The sequence below is a fragment of the Aulonocara sp. 'chitande type north' Nkhata Bay genome, linkage group LG14 (assembly GCF_057382095.1).
Source record: "Aulonocara sp. 'chitande type north' Nkhata Bay isolate Kocher_YH1m ecotype deep benthic linkage group LG14, A_spYH_male_GT1.1, whole genome shotgun sequence".
Classification (NCBI taxonomy): Eukaryota; Metazoa; Chordata; class Actinopteri; order Cichliformes; family Cichlidae; genus Aulonocara; species Aulonocara sp. 'chitande type north' Nkhata Bay.
Window position 1 is genome coordinate 26,820,993 of NC_141357.1, and position 22,110 is coordinate 26,843,102.

Sequence of the window (22,110 nt, forward strand, 5' to 3'; positions counted from 1 at the left end):
ACCAGATTTTTTTGTAGACTATAAAATCAACTGGAAACGTCAAATAAAATATGTACAATCAAAATGGTCAAGAAGCATTTGTTAAATTATTTAAATCATAAATCACTTCATATACTTTACTGTTCTCTTATATTGTCAACGTTACATTGTTGTGTAGAAGTGGTGTGCAGGGACTTTTACAGAAAGGCGAGCAGAGACAGCTGCTTTATGATAGTGCTGTTTAGGATTCAAGGGACAGAGAGCTTCATTTTAGGATGTTTTAATTTGTATTTTTTTTTTTAGATTTTATTTATTGATTTGCATGACATTAAGTCCATCCATCCATCCATTCGCTTCTCCTTTTCAAGGTTGCGGGGGGCGCTGGAGCCTATCCCAGCTGTCATAGGGCGAGAGGCGGGGTACACCCTGGACAGGTCGCCAGTCTGTCGCAGGGCTAACACACAAGGACAGACAACCATTCACACTCACATTCACACCTAGTGGCAATTTGGATTATCCAATTAACCTATCCCCACAAGCTGCATGTCTTTGGACGGTGGGAGGAAGCCGGAGTACCCAGAGAACTCAGGACTTTCTTGCTGTGCGGCAACAGTGCTAACTACCGTGCCACCGTGCTGCCCTATGACACTAAGTAAAAGGACAAAAAGGACTATTTGATCCCCATGAACGAGGGCTTGATGGAAAAACATTTGTTGGCAATCACTGTAGTACAATGTTTATTGTAGTCAGTCACCAGGTTTGCACACATGTCATGAGGGATTTTGCCCTACTTCTCTTTACAGGAATTCTCTAAATCCTTTAGGTTCAAAGTTTTCAGAGCCCTCCACAGATTTTCTATGTTACTTAGGTCTGAAGAGTGGCTAAGACATTTCATGATCTTAACCCTCTAGAGTAACCAGATGCACCCATGCATCATATCTTTCTGAGCAGAAAAACAGCCCAAAATATGTTTTCAGAGCCATGCTTGAATGTGGGGGTGGTGTCCTTTGGGTCATACTCAGCATTTCTCTTCTCAAAGCGGTTCAAGTTGATACCAAAGAACTCAATTTGGGTTTCATATTAAGACAACTCTTTTCCCCAAGCCTTTTCTGAATAATTTAGGTCTCCATTGGCAAACTCACCAGTGTTTGCCAGTGAATGGTTCAGAATCCCCATGGATGAACTTAAGCAAGTGACTGGGGAGAGGAAGGTCTTGTTTTCTATGCTGACTGTTGCGCACCATGCTGGCTTCTGACAAACATTGGATGGTTGGTTGGATGGTGCTCTATGTAAAGGGACAACTACATACCTTCAGTTTAATTATCTCCCCTTACCTGAAATCAAATATGCTACCTCATACCCACAGAATGACTCCCTTATCTTCTGTTCCTCTTGTGCTGGGTGGCTTGTGGCTTAAAGTTGAAGATCTAGTTTCACCTGACCCTCCAGCTTTTTGGCTTTATGGCAGGCAGGATGTAGGACCCAAATGCAGGGCAGGACTTACGACACGTAGGGATGAACTAAAGGAGGCAGCTTTTATTACCCTATAAAAAACTTGAATACAAAATACATGAAAGAAAACATGACTGGAAATTAGAAAACTAGGAACGAGAAGTAGTAGAGAGTAGAGGAGTTGTCGAGTAACAACGGAAACTAGGAGCTCAGAGGAAACACACAGCACAGAAAGGGTAATGACGCGACAATGGACAGTTGAAAACACAGGGCTTAAATACACCAGGGAGTGGCGAGGGAATGGGAACATGGAACATGAAACGTGGAACACAGTGAAAGCGAGGTAACAGAAACCTAAGGACTAGAAACTAAGAATATAACATAAGCAGAAAACAATAATGAGAATCAAAACCATGAAAACCAACAAATCCAAATATATAACTAATCAAAACACACTGGGTCCCAGACCCAGTTCTGTGACACTTCCGGGTTTGAAGCTGGGCTATAGAACTACTGAGTTCACTTTCGATCCTTGCCATCAGGGTGATTCCCATTCACCAGGTCACCAGGTCTTCCTCACTGGGGTCACCCCACTAAAAAGATCTGCCTTCTCTGCTGGTGAGAAAACACTGTTTTGGTCTAATCCGCCGCAAGGATTTGAAATAAACGCGTGTGTGTAGGTTTAACCTGCCGCAAGGGTCTGTAGGTCATGCACATTCGCCCAGAGCAGCAGCCGCAGCACGGCGTGCCAGAGGATTTTCAGCCTGGCCCACCGGAGGATTCGGAGCACAACCCTCCGGAGGATTTGTGGCCCAATACGCCTCCTCCCTCTTCCTGGAGGAAGTGGCGTTCACACCACCATCATGCTGAGAAAACCCTGTTGGTGAGTGAAAGTGACTGTTTTTCTCATGCTCAGCCTGAGCATTTTGATTTTGGACCAACCACTGCTAAGCTAACAGGGTCAGAGACTGATTGTTTTGTTGCTGTGCCACTAGACCCCGTGCTCCTAGTTGTTCCTAGTTCAGAGACTGCTAACCATGATGCTCCTCTTAGTGACTGTTTTGTGTTTCCACCTGTTCTATCAACTGAAGTCTCTGGTGTTGCTCATTCGATCTTTCAATAGACTAATGTTAAGGTCAGTGGGGAGACAGCCTCAACTTCTAAGTTTCCCCCTAAATTTCCCCCAGTGAGATCTGATCTGTTTTCAAATTATTGTTTATTTAATTTTTTGAGCAGTGTAATACTCTGTTTATTGACACATTAGCAGCATCAAATAAAGAGCATCAGGTACTATGTCATCACCATTGATGAGTGTAACCCATGTGAAATACAAGGCTACAAACCCCTTTTCGTCATTTAAAGCTATTGCTTATTATTATCACACGGGAGTGCTGTCAGGCTGTCTTGCGTTTATGACCTTGCGTCTTGTGCACAGGAAGCATTGTCTGTCCCTTCCCGTGAGATCTAAGCTTAGATAATGTATTTTACTAGCCGATTAAGCTCAGAAACCTCAGCTATGAGAATGCCCCCTAGCCATATCACAGTAGGGGGAGGTAATTAAATATAGGTACTTTCACCGTTTATATTAAAAAGGTTCATTCTTAAAAAGCCAGGCTAGGGTTGTTTTTTTTTTAAGTATTTGCACTGTATATTAAGGTACATTTAGTTGTTAAGATGTAAGGATGAAAATGGCACTTTTCATTGTAAACAGTGATTATTTAGGATGGATTTCCTGATTCAAAGTGATTTTAGCTTGATATTTTTGCAATATTGATTAATTATATCCTGAACTGAATTTTAAATATAAATGTATTTTCCCAGAAACCCCAGAATCTCAGGTTAAAGCTCACAACTATTTCAACAACCACCAAACAGCTAAAACAGCAAATGAGAGCAGATAAAGCTCTTTAGCTCGTCTCACCTGACAGCACATAAGCAGACACGCCCTCTGGGCTGAAAGACGACATCTCACAGATTCTGTAGCTCTCTCATGATGTGGTATGAGTCATTGACTAGGAAAAGAAGCTAATGATCTCTTGTTAAGAACAGAAAATGTTGTTGTGAGGAATGGGCACCTGAGCTCCTTTAAACAGTTGAGAGGTCAGTTTCGGCTTCCTTCTTCTGACTTTTTTAGATTTCTGCAGCTAAGAAGCTTTTTAACAAAACATAAACAATGGAGGCAAGTTTTGGAACCCTCATCCATTGAGGAACTATTTCTAAAAATATTTCAAAGTAATTCCTCCCCAAAATTAATCAGTAATTTTTATAACGCATTTATGAGTTTCAATACAAATGCAACTTTGAATATTAAGGCAAGGTGGGAAGCTGAGACTGGCACTCAAATCTCAGACGACACCTGGGAAGAGGTATTCGGTGAAGCCCATCTTGTGACTAATTCTGGGCTGTGGAGAGAATTTAAATGGAAGGTGGTCATGAGATATTTTAGAACCCCAGAGATAATTGCCAAAATGAAGCCTACAAATCCTGACACCTGCTGGCAAAATTGTGGTACTTATTTAGGAACCCACTCACATACCGTATTTTCACGACCATAAGACGCACTGTACTAAAAGGCGCAGTCTCTCAAGGTTAAATACACGTAGACATTGAGGGCTAGCAGGAGGGACCATGCGCTTACCTGCTGCTCTCTGGCAGGTAGCTCCATGCCCTCCTGGGTTTTAATTGCACCTTAGAACACGCATGCATCAACACTACAATGAGCGGGTGGAGGGAGGTTTGGAGTCTTCTCTCACCCCCATTCTCTGCGGCCTGCTGGAGCGGGGGGGCTAGGAGGAGGAGTTGGCCGTCCGACTGCGGTCTGGAGTGTGGGGCCTCCCTGCTGCTGCGGAGTCGGGGCGGTCTGCCTCCCCCCACCGCAGGGAAAAGGGTAACACCACCTGGGTCTGGGTGCAGTTCCCCCTCCAGGGGCAAGGGTACCTAGACCCGGTTTGTAGAGTACGCTTGGGGAGTGTGATCGTGTGTACAGCGTCTCTTTATGTCTGTCTCCACGTTGGTTGAGTGTGGAGTAAGTGCATATGAGAGCATGAGGGTGGGAATGGATGTTTGTATATGTGTGTGCCTGTATTTCTGTGTCTATATGTAAGGTTGGGTGTCAGGCGCCACCTCTCTGGGGACATCTTAGGCCCTCCAAGGTTTGGAGGCCTATCTCCCCCTACCACCACTTCCCCTGCCACTGGCGGACTCCCTCAGACATCGGTGCGTTGGTGGTTCTTTGTGTCCGGGGATGGGCGTCCAGGTACACACCGGCTCACTCCTTGGCGGCCGCTTATCGGGGCCTGGAGCCTGGGGCTCGCTCGGGCCACTTCGGAGGTGGGGTGCCCCCGGCCTCTCGGCCTGGGGCTCGGTCACTCAGGCACGGCTGGCTGCCGGCGGAGCTCATGGGCGCGTCACTGCAACTCCCCCTGGCTTCTGCTCCGCGGCTGCTGAGTGAGCCCTCATCTGGGACTCTCCTCAGCTCTTTCTGGGACAGTGGCACGGCTGCCCCTCTGTTGGTCTTCCTTGGTCTCTTGTGTTCTGGGGGCCTCTGGATGTCTGGAGTTTTGATCTCCTCAATACCTATTTTTTTTTTCCGCCTGTCCCATTTGGTTCTTTAGCCATCAGAATTGTTGTCTGAAGACCAACAAGGAAACCCAATGGTTTTACTTGGCCAAATGGATCATCGTGGCATTGCCGTATTGGTCCATTTGGTCGATCTTTGCTTTTATTATTTATTATATTTTATTTTCAGATGTTACAGACGGGACAGACATGAGTGAGGGATAGGAAAGGGAGAAAGAAAGAGGAAAGAAAGGAAAAACAGAAGGGGAGAGGGACAGTGAGAAAGGGGGGGAGAAAAAAAAATCTCCTGGATCACCTGTTGAGAGAAGAATAGAAAACAAGCAAAAAAAAAGACAAAAAAAAAACAAAGCAACATACTAAACACAACACCATCGCATTAATCTAGCTAAGTGTAAACAGCAGTAAATACTAAATATTCAATGTTGTTGTGCAGCACGCAGGACAGATGTGCTTCGAAGTAGCAGCCAAGAAAGGTGTAATTTGGGTCTACGAGCAGTGAACACCCGTGTGCATACCTGTGTGGATCAGCGCGCTTGTATTCCAAAGGTTTCTCCATGTAACGATCTGCTAGGGAGTGTGGGGGGGCCACAGCCCCGTCCTCCAGGGTGTGAAGCAGGTATGGAGGAGATCAAAACTCCAGACATCCGGAGGCCCCCAGAACACAAGAGACCATGGAAGACCAACAGAGGGGCAGCCGCGCCACTGTTCCAGTAAGAGCTGAGGAGAGTCCCAGATGAGGGCTCACTCAGCAGCCGCGGAGCAGAAGCCAGGGGGAGTTGCAGTGACGCGCCCATGAGCTCCGCCGGCCGCCAGCTGTGCCTGAGTGACCGAGCCCCAGGCCGAGAGGCCGGGGGCACCCCACCCCCGAAGGGGCCCGAGCGAGCCCCAGGCTCCAGGCCCCGATAAGCGGCCGCCAAGGAGTGAGCCGGTGTGTACCTGGACGCCCACCCCCAGACACAAAGAACCACCAACGCACCGACACCTGAGGGAGTCCGCCACCGGCAGGGGAAGTGGTGGTAGGTGGAGATAGGCCTCCAAACCTTGGAGGGCCTGAGGTGTCCCCAGAGAGGTGGCGTCTGATACCCAGCCTGACATATAGACACAGACATACAGGCACACACAGATACAAACATCCATTCCCACCCTCATGCTCTCATATGCACTCACTCCACACTCAACCAACGTGGAGACAGACATAAAGAGACGCTGTACACACGATCACACTCCCCAAGCGTACTCTACAAACCGGGTCTAGGTACCCTTGCCCCTGGAGGGGGGAACTGCACCCAGACCCAGGTGGTGTTACCCTTTTCCCTGCGGTGGGGAGAGGCAGACCACCCCGACTCCGTAGCAGCAGGGAGGCCCCACACTCCAGACCGCAGTCGGACGGCCAACTCCATCTAGCCCTCCCGCTCCAGCAGGCCGCAGAGAATGGGGGTGGGAGAAGACTCCAAACCTCCCTCCACCCGCTCATTGTAGTGTTGATGCATGTATGTTCTAAGGTGCAATTAAAACCCAGGAGGGCATGGAGCTACCTGCCAAGGAGCAGCAGGTAAGCACATAGTCCCTCCTGATAGCCCTCAATGTCTAAGTGTATTTAAAATTGAGAGGTGGGCAACGACACCAGGGGTGAGGTGTACAGCCTGATGGTAATTTGGACTCCGTGATTGTGCCCACCCCCAAGATCCTATATGTATGTGTAATGAGAGTGTGAATAATGTGAATGTCTAAGTTGTGGGATAGAATTGAGGCACAGGCAGCCAGAAGGGGACAGGGGGGGGGGGGGGGGGGTAGCCTCCTCTGCACCCTGGTGACATACCCCTACTCCAAGGCCCTGCATGTGTGGGTGGTTGTGGTGGAGCGGGAAGAGGGAGGCAGCTGGAGATGGGGAGGGAAGGAAGGGAGGGGCAGGTAACCCCTCCCTGGGGCCAGCTCCCCCGCTGACCCCAGTAGGCACTCCCACACTCCGCGACCCGCCAGGGAAAGGGGGCCCAGGCCCATCCAGACCGGGGCCCAGTGCAGCAGCGCCTCCCGGCCCCACAGAGCCCGGGACAGTCCACCCAACCCCACCACAGAGAAAACTGCACCCACCCCACCATCCACTCATCTTCCAGACTACATAAGACAGTAAACGCCCAGGCTGAGATCTTCCTCCACCTCTCCTGTATCTCCCCCTCCTGCAGAGAGAGTTCCTGAAGAGAGGAAAGCTCCTGCAAGATGTGACCATCTCCCCCACCAGTTGAAGAGCCCCCCAGATCTCCTCCATACCTGCTTCATGCCCTGGAGGACGGGGCTGTGCCCCCCCCCCCACACCCTCTAGCAGATCATTACATGAAGGAACCTTTTAAAAAAAACAAGCGCGTCCATGCTCACAGGTGTACACATGGGTGATCACACCCACAAACTACACCCTTTTTGGCTCCTACCTCAAAGCACACTGTGTTCTGTTGATCTTATGTGCTGCACAATAATGTTTAATATTTAGTATTTACTGTCATATTCCCATATATCATTGTGATGCTGTTTATTCTATTACTCTTGTTCTCTTCTGCTTGTTTTCTTTTTTCTTTCTCAGCTGGTGATCCAGGTGATTGATATATGCATTTTTTATTTCTTTTTTTTTTCTGCTCATTCTGTTGGTTTTTGTTTTTTGCCCTTCTCCCCCATCCCTCTTCTCAGCTGTTTCTCTTACCCTCTTTCTTTCCCCCAGTCAAGTCTGTCCCGTATTCAGTAAGTGAAAATAAAGTAAACAATAAATGGTGAATCAAATGGACCATTACGGCAAGGCTGGGATGGTCAATTTGGTAAAGTAAATCCGTTGGGCATCTTTCTTTGCCTTTAGACAATAATTCTGATGGAAAAAGAGCCAAACGGGACAGGCGAAGAAAAAAAAAAAAAAAAAAAAAAAAAAAAAGGCGCAGTCTCAGTTATGTGTGCCATTACTGTATTTAACACACACATAAGTCGCACTGGATTATAGGGCGCATACAAGTACCGTATGCGTATTTAAAAATAAAGCGGGAGCAAACCTTAGTTCGGTACCTTACTCACATTTCTATTACCGGTAATCGTCATCATCAACAACACACAAGCATACAAGTGTGCATATTTAAAAATAAAGCAGGAGCAAAACAAAGTTTGGTACTCACATTTTTATCATCAAACCCATCGAAGTCCTCATCCTCTGTGTCTGAATTGAACAGCTGCGCTAAATCTCCATCAAACATGCCAGGTTCACTTCCTTCACCGTCAGAGTCACTTTCCGTGCCGTGCGGCTCCTCGGAAATGATGCCGGCTTTTGCGAAAGCTCGAACAACAGTGCCAGCAGACATGTTAGCCTAAGCATGTACAATCCATTGGCAAATTGTGGCGTAACTCGCCCGGCGCTGCCTTCCACTCTTGGTGAAACTGTGGTCTCCATCGGTCATCCATCGCTCCCAGGCCGCTCGCAGCCTTACTTTGAACAGGCGGTTCACACCGATGTCCAGGGTTGGAGTTCCTTTGTCAGGCCTCCCGGAATGACAGCAAGCTCACAGTTCATTTGTTTCACTAGTTTTTTCACATCGGCTGTGAGATGGGCACGCATAGAGTCACAGATTAAGAGCGATGGTGATGCGTGGAAAAAACCACCTGGTCTCCTTACATACACCTCCCTCAGCCACTCTTTCATCATTTCCTCATCCATCCAGCCCTTTTCATTTGCCTTAATGATGATTCCTGCTGGAAACTTCTCTTTAGGCAAAGTCTTTCGATTAAATATCACCATAGGTGGCAGTTTCTGTCCATTAGCATGGCAGCCAAGCACAACAGTAAAAGAAGACTTTTCATACCCCGTTGTGCGTATCGCTACCGTGCTGGTCCCCTTCTTCTCCACAGTATGACTCACCGGGATGTCAAAAGTGAGCGGGACCTCGTCCATGTTAGTGATGTGGCTGGGCTGGATGTTTTTGTCGCCGATGTGTTTGCTGCAGTAGGAGCGGAAGATGGCCAGCTTTTCCTTATAATCCGCTGGAAGTTGCTGCGCTACCGTAGTTCCGGTCCTGATGGAAAAATGGCACCGTTTCATAAAAAGTGAAAGTGAAACTGCTTTTAGCCGAATGGTGACCGTCGAAACGCTTCTCCCGCTCGTTCTTTGCTCGATGATCCACCGCTCGAGTCTTTCCTCCAACTCGGCCACACTTCACCCTTTAGCGTTCTCATGGTGTTCTCTACTACGTCCTCATTACAACACACAGGGCGCACTGCGCTATAGGGTGCGCCGTACTTTTTGAAGAAAATCTAAGACTTTTAAGTGCGCCTTATGGTCGTGAAAATACGGTATATTCTGGTCATGCCCAAAAATCTGTTCACTTTGGAATGACATATTTAAAGTTCTCAATACAGTTTTCCAACAACCATTAACAAAAGACCAACAGCTAGCCATTTTAGGAGTATTGCCAAATTGTTTTGCGGGAAACAATAAAAAGTATCTCTTAAGAATCTTGCTTACAGCAGCACTAAAGTGTATCACTATTAAATGGCTGAATCCTGACCCACCTTCATATAATATGTGGATTGATAAAGTAAGAGAAATTTACCAGATGGAGGAAATAACATATGCTCTGCGGATTCAGAGAGAATTGTTTATTGAGCGTTGGCGACCCATACATGCTTTACTGTTTCAATAATTTAGCATAGGTCTGTCTCGTTTTGTTCATTTATGGCTAAGTGTTAGGTGTGCTGGATTACACAGATGGATTACGTGGCAGAAACACACACGGACGCAGAATAGTTTGTGATGCAAGTTTTTATATACACGAGTAAGGGGAATATTTACAAGGGAAGGGGCTATATACAGTGATAACTAAAAATGTGCCAGGAGATAAACACCGAGGCGATGAGACGGAGTCGAAGCATGCAGGTAGGCAGCAGACGCACCGGAGCTACCTGACAACAGGGAACAAAACAGGGCTTATGACATACCGTTGATAGCCGAACGTTAAACACAAGTGGACGGAGAGAGTTGGAGAGCTTACTTGACCACCCAAACCACAGTCGCTGCGGTGATCGCCGCCTGATGGTACGTAGCACTCCGTCGCGGATCCACAATAGTCAACACAAAATCCTAGGTAGGCGGGCAGGCGATGGAACAGGCTAAGACAAAGAAAAGTAGGCGAAACGTGGATCCTTTAAAACATACAGCTCCATAGCGTAAAATCAACAGATGCAGCCTGTGCTAACTCGTTACCACTTGTGACAGCGACAATACTCCGGCACCAGACGTCCGTGACTCTGCTCCCTAAAAGCGCTCACAGATGACGTCCGATGCGTCGCAGGTGTGTTGGAATGCCATCAAGCCCCGCCTCGCCTACCTATAACCAAAAAGGAAAACAAAACCCAAAACAACAACAATACACCTACCCACCACCTCCTAACACTAAGTTTGTCACATGTTATTTAATATTACATAAAGCTTTTGTTTTTGTTTTGTTTTGTTTTTGTTTGTTGTTGTCTGTTTGTTTGCTTGCTTGGGTTTTGTTTTGCTTCCTAGTTTTGTTTTGTGCTTCGTAATTGCAGTTCTTATTTTAATCTACATTTCTGCATTGCGGTTCCTGTAACTGTCCTACTTGTGAACATTGACAAGTACAAGTTGCAATGTTGTAAACTATAATAAAAATAGATTTTAAAAAATGGATGATTGTGAAATGGTGTAGCCAGCCATGCAATCAGAATATGGGAATTCTCAGAAGAACTGATTCAAGCAATAACTTGGATTTCAGATATGCCTTATGCACTATTAGTCCTACCCAGGTAGTAGACAATAGGGTCTGGACATTGACACGTCCCTAACAGTATGGGTTTCAACAAACTTTAAAGGACAATTCAGATTGGAAACTTCTAACTTTAGGATGGGAAGACTTTAATTTGTTTTATTCATTTAAGAGAGCTTCAGCAAAGTCCAAGACAAACTTTTCTTTCTTTTTTTTACATCTATTCACCCAAAAAAGCACTATTAGTGTACAAACTTGGTTGATTGTGATTGTATGTGTTTATGAGTTGTACTGAGGCAATAAAAGTCCCAGTTGTTCACTTCCAAGTCAACTCCTTTTGTGAGTCACATACATAGACCTAAAAATGCAATACATGTTTTATCTCAATACCAAATAATGCTAAGGGGTTTACGGGAGTGTGCCTAATGGCTGGACCTTAATCAACAGAGACTGGTCAGGTGCAGCTTGAAGAGATAAAAATGGGTCTGCCCTCTTGTGGGCTCGTCTGTTGCAGGAGGTGCCCTAGGGAGGAGCTGGACTGTGTCCCCATCTTAGAACTCTAGACTTCGGCACTCCCATAAAGAATGACAGTGGATATGGGTTATGATTAGAAGGAACATAAACTTATCAAAACCAAGAGTGGTCCCTTTACCCTCCTTCGCTTTCATATATTTTTGTTGCCCACTCAACTATTGTGTTTTCTGTTTCAATTCAAATATGGATAGAAGTTTTTAATATGGCCTTGTTGAGACATTAAGCATGAATTCTTGGTATTCTTCTTTTAAGTCCCTTGATTGGTAAGGTTGCTTGAAGCAATCTCAAATGAAAAGTATGCTCCGCCTTCTTCTCTGATGGGTGGTGTGCAAAACTAAACAACACAGCATGTCAATAAAAGAGAATGGCAAACAATAAAACTTAATGACTGGTGTAAAAAATGCAGAAAGCTGCCATGTGCTCATCTTTGCATAACAATTTAGTCATGCTTGTTTTACTGTATTCCTGTGTTACTACTAGTGTATCATCTCCTCAGTTTTCTTTTTCCTGTCAGCTACAGGGACAGTTTCATCTAAATGAGATGCACAAGACTGGAGATGTGGTTCTGGGGGGACTGTTTCAAGTCCACTTTTCAAGTGTTTCTGATCTGTCTTTTACCTCACAGCCACAACAGCCTACTTGCCATGGGTAACAATGACGGAAAAAAACTACAAAAAAAAAAGAAAAAGAAAAAGAAAAACTATTAAACTTAATTCAAAGAAAATATTTTGTATCTAAAATAACTATGCCATTCGGAAATAAATGCATGTATCTTGAAAAATGCAGCTGCTTTTATTAATGTTAAACAATACATTTAATTGTTATTGTTGAATTTTCTTAATTGTTTATAATATTAGTAATTTTGCAACATATGTTACATTTTAAAAATCTTGTTGTTTATTCAATAATAACTTTTTCTTGTCTTAGTGTGTATGTCCTAGGATTTAAGCTCGCACAAACCATGGCGTTTGCTATTGATGAGATCAACAGAAACACAAACCTGCTACCTAATGTGACTCTGGGATACACTCTTTATGATAACTGCCTTGAACTTGGAATTGGATTCCGGGGAGCACTGTCATTAGCCAGTGGTCAAGAGGATCAAATTGTAGTAGATGATACATGTGTTGGAAATCCTCCAGTTGTAGGGATTGTGGGTGATTCATCTTCTACAAATTCTATTGCAATCTCCAACGTCTTAGGTTTGTACAGAGTACCTATGGTAAGTTTTCTACTTGACCATGTGACTGTTTTCATGGATTAGTTTGATATAATTGAAAATGTAAAACCATTTTATGAATAAAAAAATAATGCAGTCATGATGACAAAGTTACGATATTTCTACGTGGATAGCTCTCCAATATACAGTCTGTATCTTTCACAGGTGAGTTATTTTGCCACATGTTCCTGCCTGAGTGACCGTCAAAAGTATCCATCCTTCTTTAGAACGATCCCAAGTGATGCTTTCCAGGTAAACATTTGTCACCAAAATAACAATGGAAACACAAAAGTATTTTTGAAGAAGACAATATTTGTGTAAAGGGGGAGAACACAAAAGGATATCAAAATGTTTGAAATGATAATATGATTATTTTTAACAACTACACTCCATTTCTGTATTATCTCAGAGAAAAAGCTAAATTGCAGTTATATACGTATATATATATGCGGTTCTGTGAAGGCTGATAAACACATAATACACTGAAAAGTTTTATTTTAAATCTTTTTAATGCCCTTACCCTTTCATCTGTATTCACTTAGGTACGTGCAATGATTCAGATTCTAAAGCACTTCGGCTGGACTTGGGCAGGTCTGCTTGTGATTGATGATGATTATGGGCTTCATGCAGCCAGATCCTTTCAGTCTGAGCTGAGTGTGTCTGGTGAAGGTTGCCTGGCCTACACTGAGGTTTTACCCTGGGACAAAGACACAGATGAACTCAGGAGGATTGTTGATGTGATGAAAAAATCCACAGCTCGAGTTGTCATTGTCTTTGAAATTCCTAGTCGTATGATAAGCCTGATGGAAGAGGTTTGGCTTTAAAACACTTTAATTATTACTAGTTACAAAAGTCTGAATCACCATATCATGTAAAACACGTATTACATCATTATTTGAATTGGTACAGAAAATAATTACATAAATTTTATTTACAAGATGAATAGCTGCCTCATTGGCATAATAATGCCACTAAAGAAGTTCTACTTATAGTATCATTTCATAGATTTGGTCTAATTTAATTCACAGGTAGTAAGGCAAAATGTGACTGGCCTACAATGGATAGCCAGTGAAGCCTGGGCAGAATCTGCTGTGCTCCAAACACCTCACTTTATGCCATACCTGGGTGGTACACTGGGTATCACCATTCGTCGAGGAGAAATACCAGGGCTCAGGGAATTCCTGTTACAAATACGTCCTGATCTACATCACAACAGTAGCTACGGAAATAGCATGGTGAGAGTTGAACCCTTTCAATCAATCAAATCAATCAATCAATCAAGGCTTTATTCGTCACGTGCAGTTTGCCCTGCAGTGAAATAGGACCCCCCCCCCCCCCTTACCTTACACACATAACACAGACATCACATGGGGATAAAGCTCAGAGATCAGTAGCCTTAAAGAAAAAAAAACACTGATATATACACTACAATGGGAAAGTACAAGAGAGACCATTACTCATACTGTGCTCCTGGGAGGACAGTATGAGAACAGGAAACAAAAAAACTCCTCTGCACAAAAAAGCACATAAATGTCCACGACACAACATTATGGAACACGTGACAAGCCACAGGGTCGGGTGGGGGGTGAGGAGTAATCCGAAGCAACCACAGCAGCCATCCTGCCCAGCGCTACCATTCCAGCGCGGGCTCAGAACCGCCGTGTTCCCAAGAGGCAACAAGCATTGAAGGCGTTTGGAAAGGGGGGGGATGAGTGTGTGCATATCAGTGTATATGTATGTGTGTGCGTGTCCAGAGTTCAGCTGAGAAAGTGTCCTTCACCCTGCTAGGCTAAGTAAACAGTCTTCCAGCCAACCCAGGTGGCCTTACATGGAATAGGAAGGAACAGACTAAACGCAGTCGTTATCAGGGTGTTTTTGTTCGGCTCCAGCCTTGCGACCGCAGCTGGCTCCGAAAGGGTATCCGCATGAAGTGATGGTGCCTTTTACTTAAGTGCGAACAGCTCATAGTGATAGTGATAGTCACAACAAATATATATTTTCATCACGTGTAGCAAATAATTTTCAATATATTTCAGGTGAATCAGTTTTGGGAATTTACATTTCAGTGCAGATTTGCTCCAGCTCCAGCAGGCTGGCTGGAAGGTGGGGGTGCAATATGCACTGGACAGGAAGATCTAGGAAATGTTGACACTGAGTACTTGGACATTTCCAACTTGAGGCCTGAGTATAATGTGTACAAAGCCGTTTATGCTCTTGCACATTCCCTTGATGATATGCTGCGGTGCAAGCCAGGAAGAGGGCCTTTTAGTGGGGACAGCTGTGCCACTTTACAGTCACTGGAGCCTTGGCAGGTGTGATATAATTTTACACACCACCTTTGAATAAATCATTTGCTTTATAATTACTTTTGGTGCAAAAAGTAATTTAATTATTCTATGTCCTTTTTAAACAGCTTGTTTATTACATGGAAAAGGTAAACTTCACCACTCCATCTGGGGATCAAGTGTCATTTGATGAGAATGGTGATGTGGTACCAATTTATGATGTTATTAACTGGTTGTGGCTCCCTGATGGAAGCACTAAAGTTCAAAATGTAGGTGAGGTCAAAAGGTCAGCTTTCAAAGGTGAAGAACTCATACTTGATGAAGGCAAAATCTTCTGGAACTTTGAATCCAAAAAGGTTAGATATGTTTTTATTTGACATTTACAGTATATAGAATTGTAGCAGGCAATAAATATTTATTTTTTATGTCCAATAGCCACCTCGATCAGTATGCAGTGAGAGTTGTCCTCCTGGTACCCACATGGTGAGAAGGAAGAGAGAGCCCGAATGCTGTTTTGACTGCATCCCTTGTTCTGAGGGAAAAATCACTAACAAGAGCAGTGGGTGTTTATCATTCTGTATGACATAATTGATTTAATTTCTGTGAAATATAGGATGCATTTAACCATCAACCCCTCTTTGTCAGGCTCCTTGGAGTGCACCAGTTGTCCAGAGGATTTTTGGTCAAACCCACAGCGTGATTACTGTGTTCCTAAGAAGACAGAGTTTCTCTCCTATCATGACCCTTTGGGTATTTGTTTGACAGCAACCTCTTTACTGGGAACATTTATATGTGCTGTTGTTCTGGGGATCTTTATCTACCATCGCACAACACCTATAGTACGTGCCAACAATTCAGAACTTAGTTTCCAGCTATTGTTGTCACTTAAGTTGTGTTTCCTGTGTTCACTTTTGTTCATTGGACGACCCAGGATGTGGACATGCCAACTCAGACACGCAGCATTTGGGATCAGCTTTGTGCTTTGTGTCTCATGCATCCTGGTAAAAACCATGGTTGTTCTGGCTGTGTTCAAAGCCTCCAAGCCAGGAGGGGGAACCAGTCTGAAGTGGTTTGGTGCAATGCAGCAGAGAGGAACAGTTCTATTTCTTACATCTATTCAGGCAGCCATCTGCACTACCTGGCTTGTCTCTTCCTCTCCAACTCCACATAAAAACACCCAATACCACAATGACAAGATAGTGTATGAGTGTGCAGTTGGGTCAACTGTTGGTTTTGCAGTGTTATTGGGCTATATTGGTGTGCTGGCTTTCCTCAGTTGTCTAATTGCATTCCTGGTGAGGAATCTCCCTGATAGTTTTAATGAGGCCAAGCTCATCACATTCAGCATGCTGATCTTCTGTGCTGTGTGGGTGGCCTTTGTTCCTGCTTATATCAGCTCGCCAGGAAATCTTGCAGATGCAGTGGAGGTGTTTGCCATTCTTGCTTCAAGTTTTGGACTCTTGATCACACTGTTTGGACCCAAATGTTACATAATCCTGTTGAGACCAGAGATGAACACAAAGAAAGCTGTTATGGGCCGTGGGATTGTGTCATAAAATTTTCAGTTTATGTCAATATGTGTGTGTGTGTGTGTGTGTGTGTGTGTGTGTGTGTGTGTGTGTGTGTGTGTGTGTGTGTGTGTGTGTGTGTGTGTGTGTTGTATATATTGCACAGTATAGACCAAATATTAAATAAAGAAGTAATTGAAAAATGTTAAATGTTAAAGAAAGTTATTCAGTCTTTTTTGCTGTTGTTCTTTTACAATGCAGTTTACATACAAAGCAACCAGACTTTTCAAAGATAGGCATTAACTTTGTTACCCTCCACTCTAAAACTAACCTATTAAGGAAGATAAATGTAATTGAAATTATTTTAATAAACTAAGCTTTCAAGTTGGATTCATTTAGCAGTTTTACTCTATATTCTTGTATTTGGTCTGTCTTGAACTGATGGTGATCAAAACCATGCTGATCATTTCATGAAAACAACTCGGGCAGGACTCAAATACAGGTCTCAACTTTCAAACTTCAGTGCAGTTTGTTCTCAGTTCAAAATGTGCGACAATCAGAACTTAAGAGTAGTGACAATGCCAGGCTCCCAGACACACATAGCTCTCCAACACTTTTCTAGAGTGTCTTCCCAAACTTAACGTGCTCCTGTGACCAGCCAATTAAGAAGAGGCACTAACAAAGTCATCAGTGACAGATGAGTGGACATCCAGTGTTATGTAGAAACCAAAAGGCAGGAACCTATGAAAAGTCCAGACAATGCACAAAACTCAAAGTACTCAAAGTACACGGAATACACACTCGCACACACACACACACACACACACACACACACACACACACACACACACACACACTCACGCACGCAGACAAAGAGATAAGGAGAGAGATGAGGCAGAGAGCCAGAAACAACTTCAAGATGTTTGGTGAAATTGGGTTTCTTTGATTGCATGTGGAGGGGAATGTTCTCTGTGGAAAAACAAACCTTTTGACCTGGTTGATAGGCTGGTGCAGGAGTTCGATTATGATCGACTACACGTTTATTTTGATCTCCGGTTCTCAGGAGTTCAGATTAGGTTGCTTTCCATAGATAGCAACACCTGTGGAAATGATACTGTGCTGAGGGCACCATTAGTTCACCCTCAAGCAGAGGGGAAGAGAGTAGTTTGGTAGCCAAAGGATGCCTCAAACAGTGACAGACCCGTGGCTGAGGATGTCATCGTGTTATGGCCATATTCCACCTTATTCCCCTCCAGGTGGATTGTATTCTACAGGCAATGCAGCAGAGTACGAATTCTAGCTCCTGTTTTATACGCTGTGTTTCTCTGTGGATGGAAACCAGAGGATAAACTAACCTGAGCTCATGCCCTGAACAGAACTCCTTCCATACTGGAGATGTACCTTTAGGGTCGATATTAGACACGACATCACTGGGAATGCCATGAAGTCAGAAGACATGTTTAATGAGGAGCTGGGCTGTTTTGATGATGGACAAAAGCTTCAGGAGAGCAACAAAATGGGCTGCTTTGGAAAACCGGTTAATGGTGGTAAGTATAACTCATGTTTCAGGCTACATGAGACCAAGGTTAGCTTGAAGTGGGAAGAGGCCTCAACAAACCTTCTTGCAGGGTTTTGGAAGGTTTATTCTGTGAACAGGCAAGGACATATTCTCAGATTTCTGTCATTAAAGCGGGTCACCAGAACAGATTGTGAAGAAAAGATTTGGTATGAAAGACACAAAAATCTTGCTGTAAGTACCCAATGAATATTTTTCAAGAGGATGCAGGGCACGTGGAGCTGGTTGGGGTGTCCACCGCTTGGATCCGGTTCCTTCCTCTAAGCATCCTCTAAAGACATGATTTCCAGTGTTAGAGAGCCAGTGATACAAGATGGAGGTAGGATGGTTTCATCTTCGGGTTTGTTATCCATGGAGGAGAACGGTCTGGACAAAGCATCTGGTTTAATGATCCAAGTCTGTAGATAATGGAGAAGATGAAGCAAAGAAAGAAAAGGGCCCACAAGGCTTGTCATGCATTCATCCTCTCGGGAGTTTGGTCCGTCCAATCCGTGTCCTCAAGCCAGTCTCCACTCAGCCAATTGTAATTCTTCCAGCACCATCTTGATGGTGAGCAACTCCAATCTCCAGTATCACAATTCATTTTTCCCAATAAGAGAAAATAAAATGGTAAATGGCCTCTATTTGTATAGCGCTTTACTAGTCCCTAAGGACCCCAAAGCGCTTTACACATCCAGCCATCCACCCATTCACACACACATTCACACATTGCTGATGGCAAGCTACATTGTAGCCACAGCCACCCTGGGGCGCACTGACAGAGGCGAGGCTGCCGGACACTGGCGCCACCGGGCCCTCTGACCACCACCAGTAGGCAACAGGCGAAGTGTCTTGCCCAAGGACACAACGACCGAGACTGAAAGACTGAAAGGATCTGGCTGAAGTCCATAATCATCATCACTGATGAGCAGACCTGCCCAAGTCCAGCCGAAATGTTTTAGAATCTGGATCATTGCACGTACCTAAGTGAATACAGATTAACGTGTAAGTGCACCGAAAAGAAAAGGAAAACTTTCGGCGTGTTATATTTTTTTTCATCATCCACAATACAGCATTTAAATATAATTGCAATTTAGCCTTAATCTCTGAGATAATACAGATATTAAATAGAGTGTAATTCTCAAAACTAATTATATTATTATTTCTAATATTTTCACATCCTTGTGTTTTCTTCTTTTACACAGATATTGAAACAGACTTTTGCGTTTCCATTTTAATTGTGATGACAAATTTTCACCTGGAAAGCATCACTTGGGATCGTTCTAAAGAAGGATGGATACTTTTGACGGTCACTCAGGCAGGAACATGTGGCAAAATAACTCACCTGTGAAAGATACAGACTGTATATTGGGGAGCTATCCATGTAGAGATATCTTAACTTTGTCATCATGACTGCATTATTTTTTTCATAAAATGGTTTTACATTTTCAATTAAATCAAATTAATCCATGAAAACTGTTACATGGTCAAGCAGAAAACTTACCATAGGTACTCTGTACAAGCCTAAGACGTTGGAGATTGCAATAGAATTTGTAGAGGACGGATCACCCACAACCCCTATGACTGGAGGATTTCCAACACATGTATCATCTACTACAATTTGATCCTCTTGACCACTGGCTTACCATGGGCTTACCAGGAGCAGGGGGCTCCTGGTAAGCCCATGGTTGGTCCTGCTGAGCAGGCATTTTGTTCCCAGAGTCCTCAGCCACGCCTTTTGCCCAGACAGGAAACAGCCACCGCCCAAACCCAGGTAACTCAAAGAAAGAGAAACATAATTTATATAACAAAACATTTTAGAAAAACCACACAATGTTACTATGTGTGCGCCTCATAATACCAGTGTTAGGTTTAACCAAATGATTAATGAAGAAAACTGCAAAGCAAACTAATAAAGTAAAAAATGGACTAATTTACCCCTGTGTGGCTGATACCATCACAGTCCTGCTCCTAGCAAGTCAGCCACAAGGTAAACTAAGCTAATGTAGTGAATCCCTAAAGACACAGTGAATGAATACTGTGAATATAATTAGCAGGTGATTTCACAAAGAGTGTGCTTTGGTTAAAGTATGTGAAGATTGCACTAAAAAATTGAAATTTTGAACTGAATATAAAATCAGCTCAAAATTTCTTTACTTTTTGCAGATGATGTGGCACTGTTTGCTTAATCGGGGGGTGACCTCCAGCTTGCACTGGAGTGGTGTGAGAATCAGCACCCCCAAGTCAGAGACCATAGTTCTCAGCCGGAAAGGGTGGAATGCTGACTCCATCTGGGACAAATTACTACCCCAAGTGAAAGAATTTAATTTAATTCTCGGGGTGTTGTTCACGAGTCCGGGGAAAATGGAACATGAGATTGACTGATGGATTTGGGCAACATATAATAATAATAATAATGGATTGGATTTATATAGTGCTTTTCTAGGCACCCAAAGCGCTTTACAATACCACTATTCATTCACTCTCACATTCATACACTGGTGGAGGCAAGCTACAGTTGTAGCCACAGCTGCCCTGGGGCAGACTGACAGAAGCGAGGCTGCCATATCGCACCATCGGCCCCTCTGGCCAACACCAGTAGGCAAGTAGGGTAAAGTGTCTTGCCCAAGGACACAACGACCAGGACAGAGAGCCCAGGGATCGAACCGGCAACCTTCCGGTTACAGATGCGATTCCCAATCCCCTGAGCCACGGTCGCCCACGCTGTACCACAGACTGGTACATATAGTGGGGGTCCTGGCTAATTTGGTGCCCCCCCACACACACACACACCAAAACAGACACACAACATGGATTAAGGATTGTCCGTTAACATCTGTTATTGTGAAAACTGTTCTCGGAACCATACTGAATTTAACCAAATAAATATTTTATATAGGGAGAGAGAGAGAGTATGCAAATTGCTAACAAACAGTCATTATAATTCATCATACATTGTGAATACTAGACAAATCAACAATACACCTCTTCCAATTAATGGCTAATTAATATTATGCTGAACACAGTCCAAAAGATTCAATAAGCCGCCTCAGTGTCTACTGTCGGTCTACTGTTTACTATCATAGCAAAGTGGCTAACAAACGTAAACAGAAGTTTTCCCAATCCTTACTAATGAATGTTACCTTGTTTCAGGATACATAATACCTGCCATTATGCAAAAACACATCTGCTTACCTGTATCTTTTGCAGGTAAGCAGATGTGTCTTGGCACATCGGCACATTTGCACATTCTCCTCCTCTTGTCCATCTTCCATCAGTAATTTTGCACTGCAGTATAATCACCCAACCCCACAACATAACCTAATAGACCAACACCTTGTATAGGGCTTTTTTTCTGGGATTTCACACAACCCAGGAAAAATAATTACTACATAATGGGCTTGGATTGACAATATTATGAATGAAATGTGCACTATTTGGAAGCAGCCCGCCCCGTCCCCTTTCGACAAGTTGTGTGTGAGACTTCAGCACAGCATCAGCAAGCAGCAAGCAGGCACTGAGGGCCCTCGTGCTCACTTTTCGCGTATATTTGTGTGATAGAATTTAGAAAACATGTCGGTGCAAATTATAAGTCTATATCATAATGTCTTCAGTTTTTGTGTTTGTTGTAGGGCTGTCAACGTTAACGAGTTAACTGCCTCATCACGATTAACGTGATTAATATTTTTAATGCAATTAACCCATCTAGAGCACAGAATGGACAAACTTTGGAAAAACTGCACGAAATGCATTGACAGAGACATTTCAAGGATTTTGAGTCATTCTGCACTCCAAATAGATTAATTGAGTTAAAACTTTTAATCACGTTAAACATGATGACAGCATTTACATTGAAAGCCCTAGTTTGTTGGTTTGTTCTTATTTTGTTTTATTTTGTGAGCTGCTTATTAGATGTCGCTCCACCCAGCCATCCTGCCCCTCTCCTCCCTGTGTGACAAGCAGCAGGAGCACCTCGCAAACATGGGCAAACATAGGCAAAAATGGGCAAGAGAAAACCAATTGGTGCCAATGCAATGCCCAAAATGCCATTGCCATGATGCCGCCCCCACCACAATGCCGCTCTGGGCAACCGCCCATTTCCCCCATATAAAAAAACGCTACTTCTCAGGACAATCTTCCACATCCATTACATTTTCGAGTCGCCTCTTGCCCTTTGTAGCTTGGTGTCCTGCCCATGCTCATGCCCCTTTGTTTTTGTTTTGTTGTCGTCCCCTCAACAATTTTGTTT

At 43.9% G+C, this 22,110-nt stretch overlaps 1 protein-coding gene across 3 annotated transcripts; it reads left to right on the plus strand.

Moving 5' to 3' along the window:
- The first annotated feature begins 10,494 nt into the window (after positions 1-10,494).
- Positions 10,495-16,354, plus strand: LOC147314779 (extracellular calcium-sensing receptor-like). Of its 3 annotated transcripts, XM_086260256.1 has the most exons (10): positions 10,495-10,526; positions 11,775-11,942; positions 12,222-12,516; positions 12,679-12,765; positions 13,056-13,325; positions 13,542-13,748; positions 14,550-14,825; positions 14,927-15,154; positions 15,234-15,357; positions 15,444-16,354. In XM_086260256.1, the coding sequence occupies exons 2-10, from the start codon at positions 11,836-11,838 to the stop codon at positions 16,352-16,354; spliced, it is 2,505 nt and encodes an 834-aa protein (XP_086116382.1). In that variant the 5' UTR covers positions 10,495-10,526; positions 11,775-11,835. The 3 variants fall into 3 exon arrangements, with proteins under 3 accessions (XP_086116382.1, XP_086116381.1, XP_086116380.1); XM_086260255.1 differs by lacking the exon at positions 10,495-10,526 and having other exon boundaries at positions 11,836-11,942; positions 13,542-13,754; positions 14,559-14,825; XM_086260254.1 differs by lacking the exon at positions 10,495-10,526 and having other exon boundaries at positions 11,836-11,942.
- Positions 16,355-22,110: the final 5,756 nt, after the last annotated feature.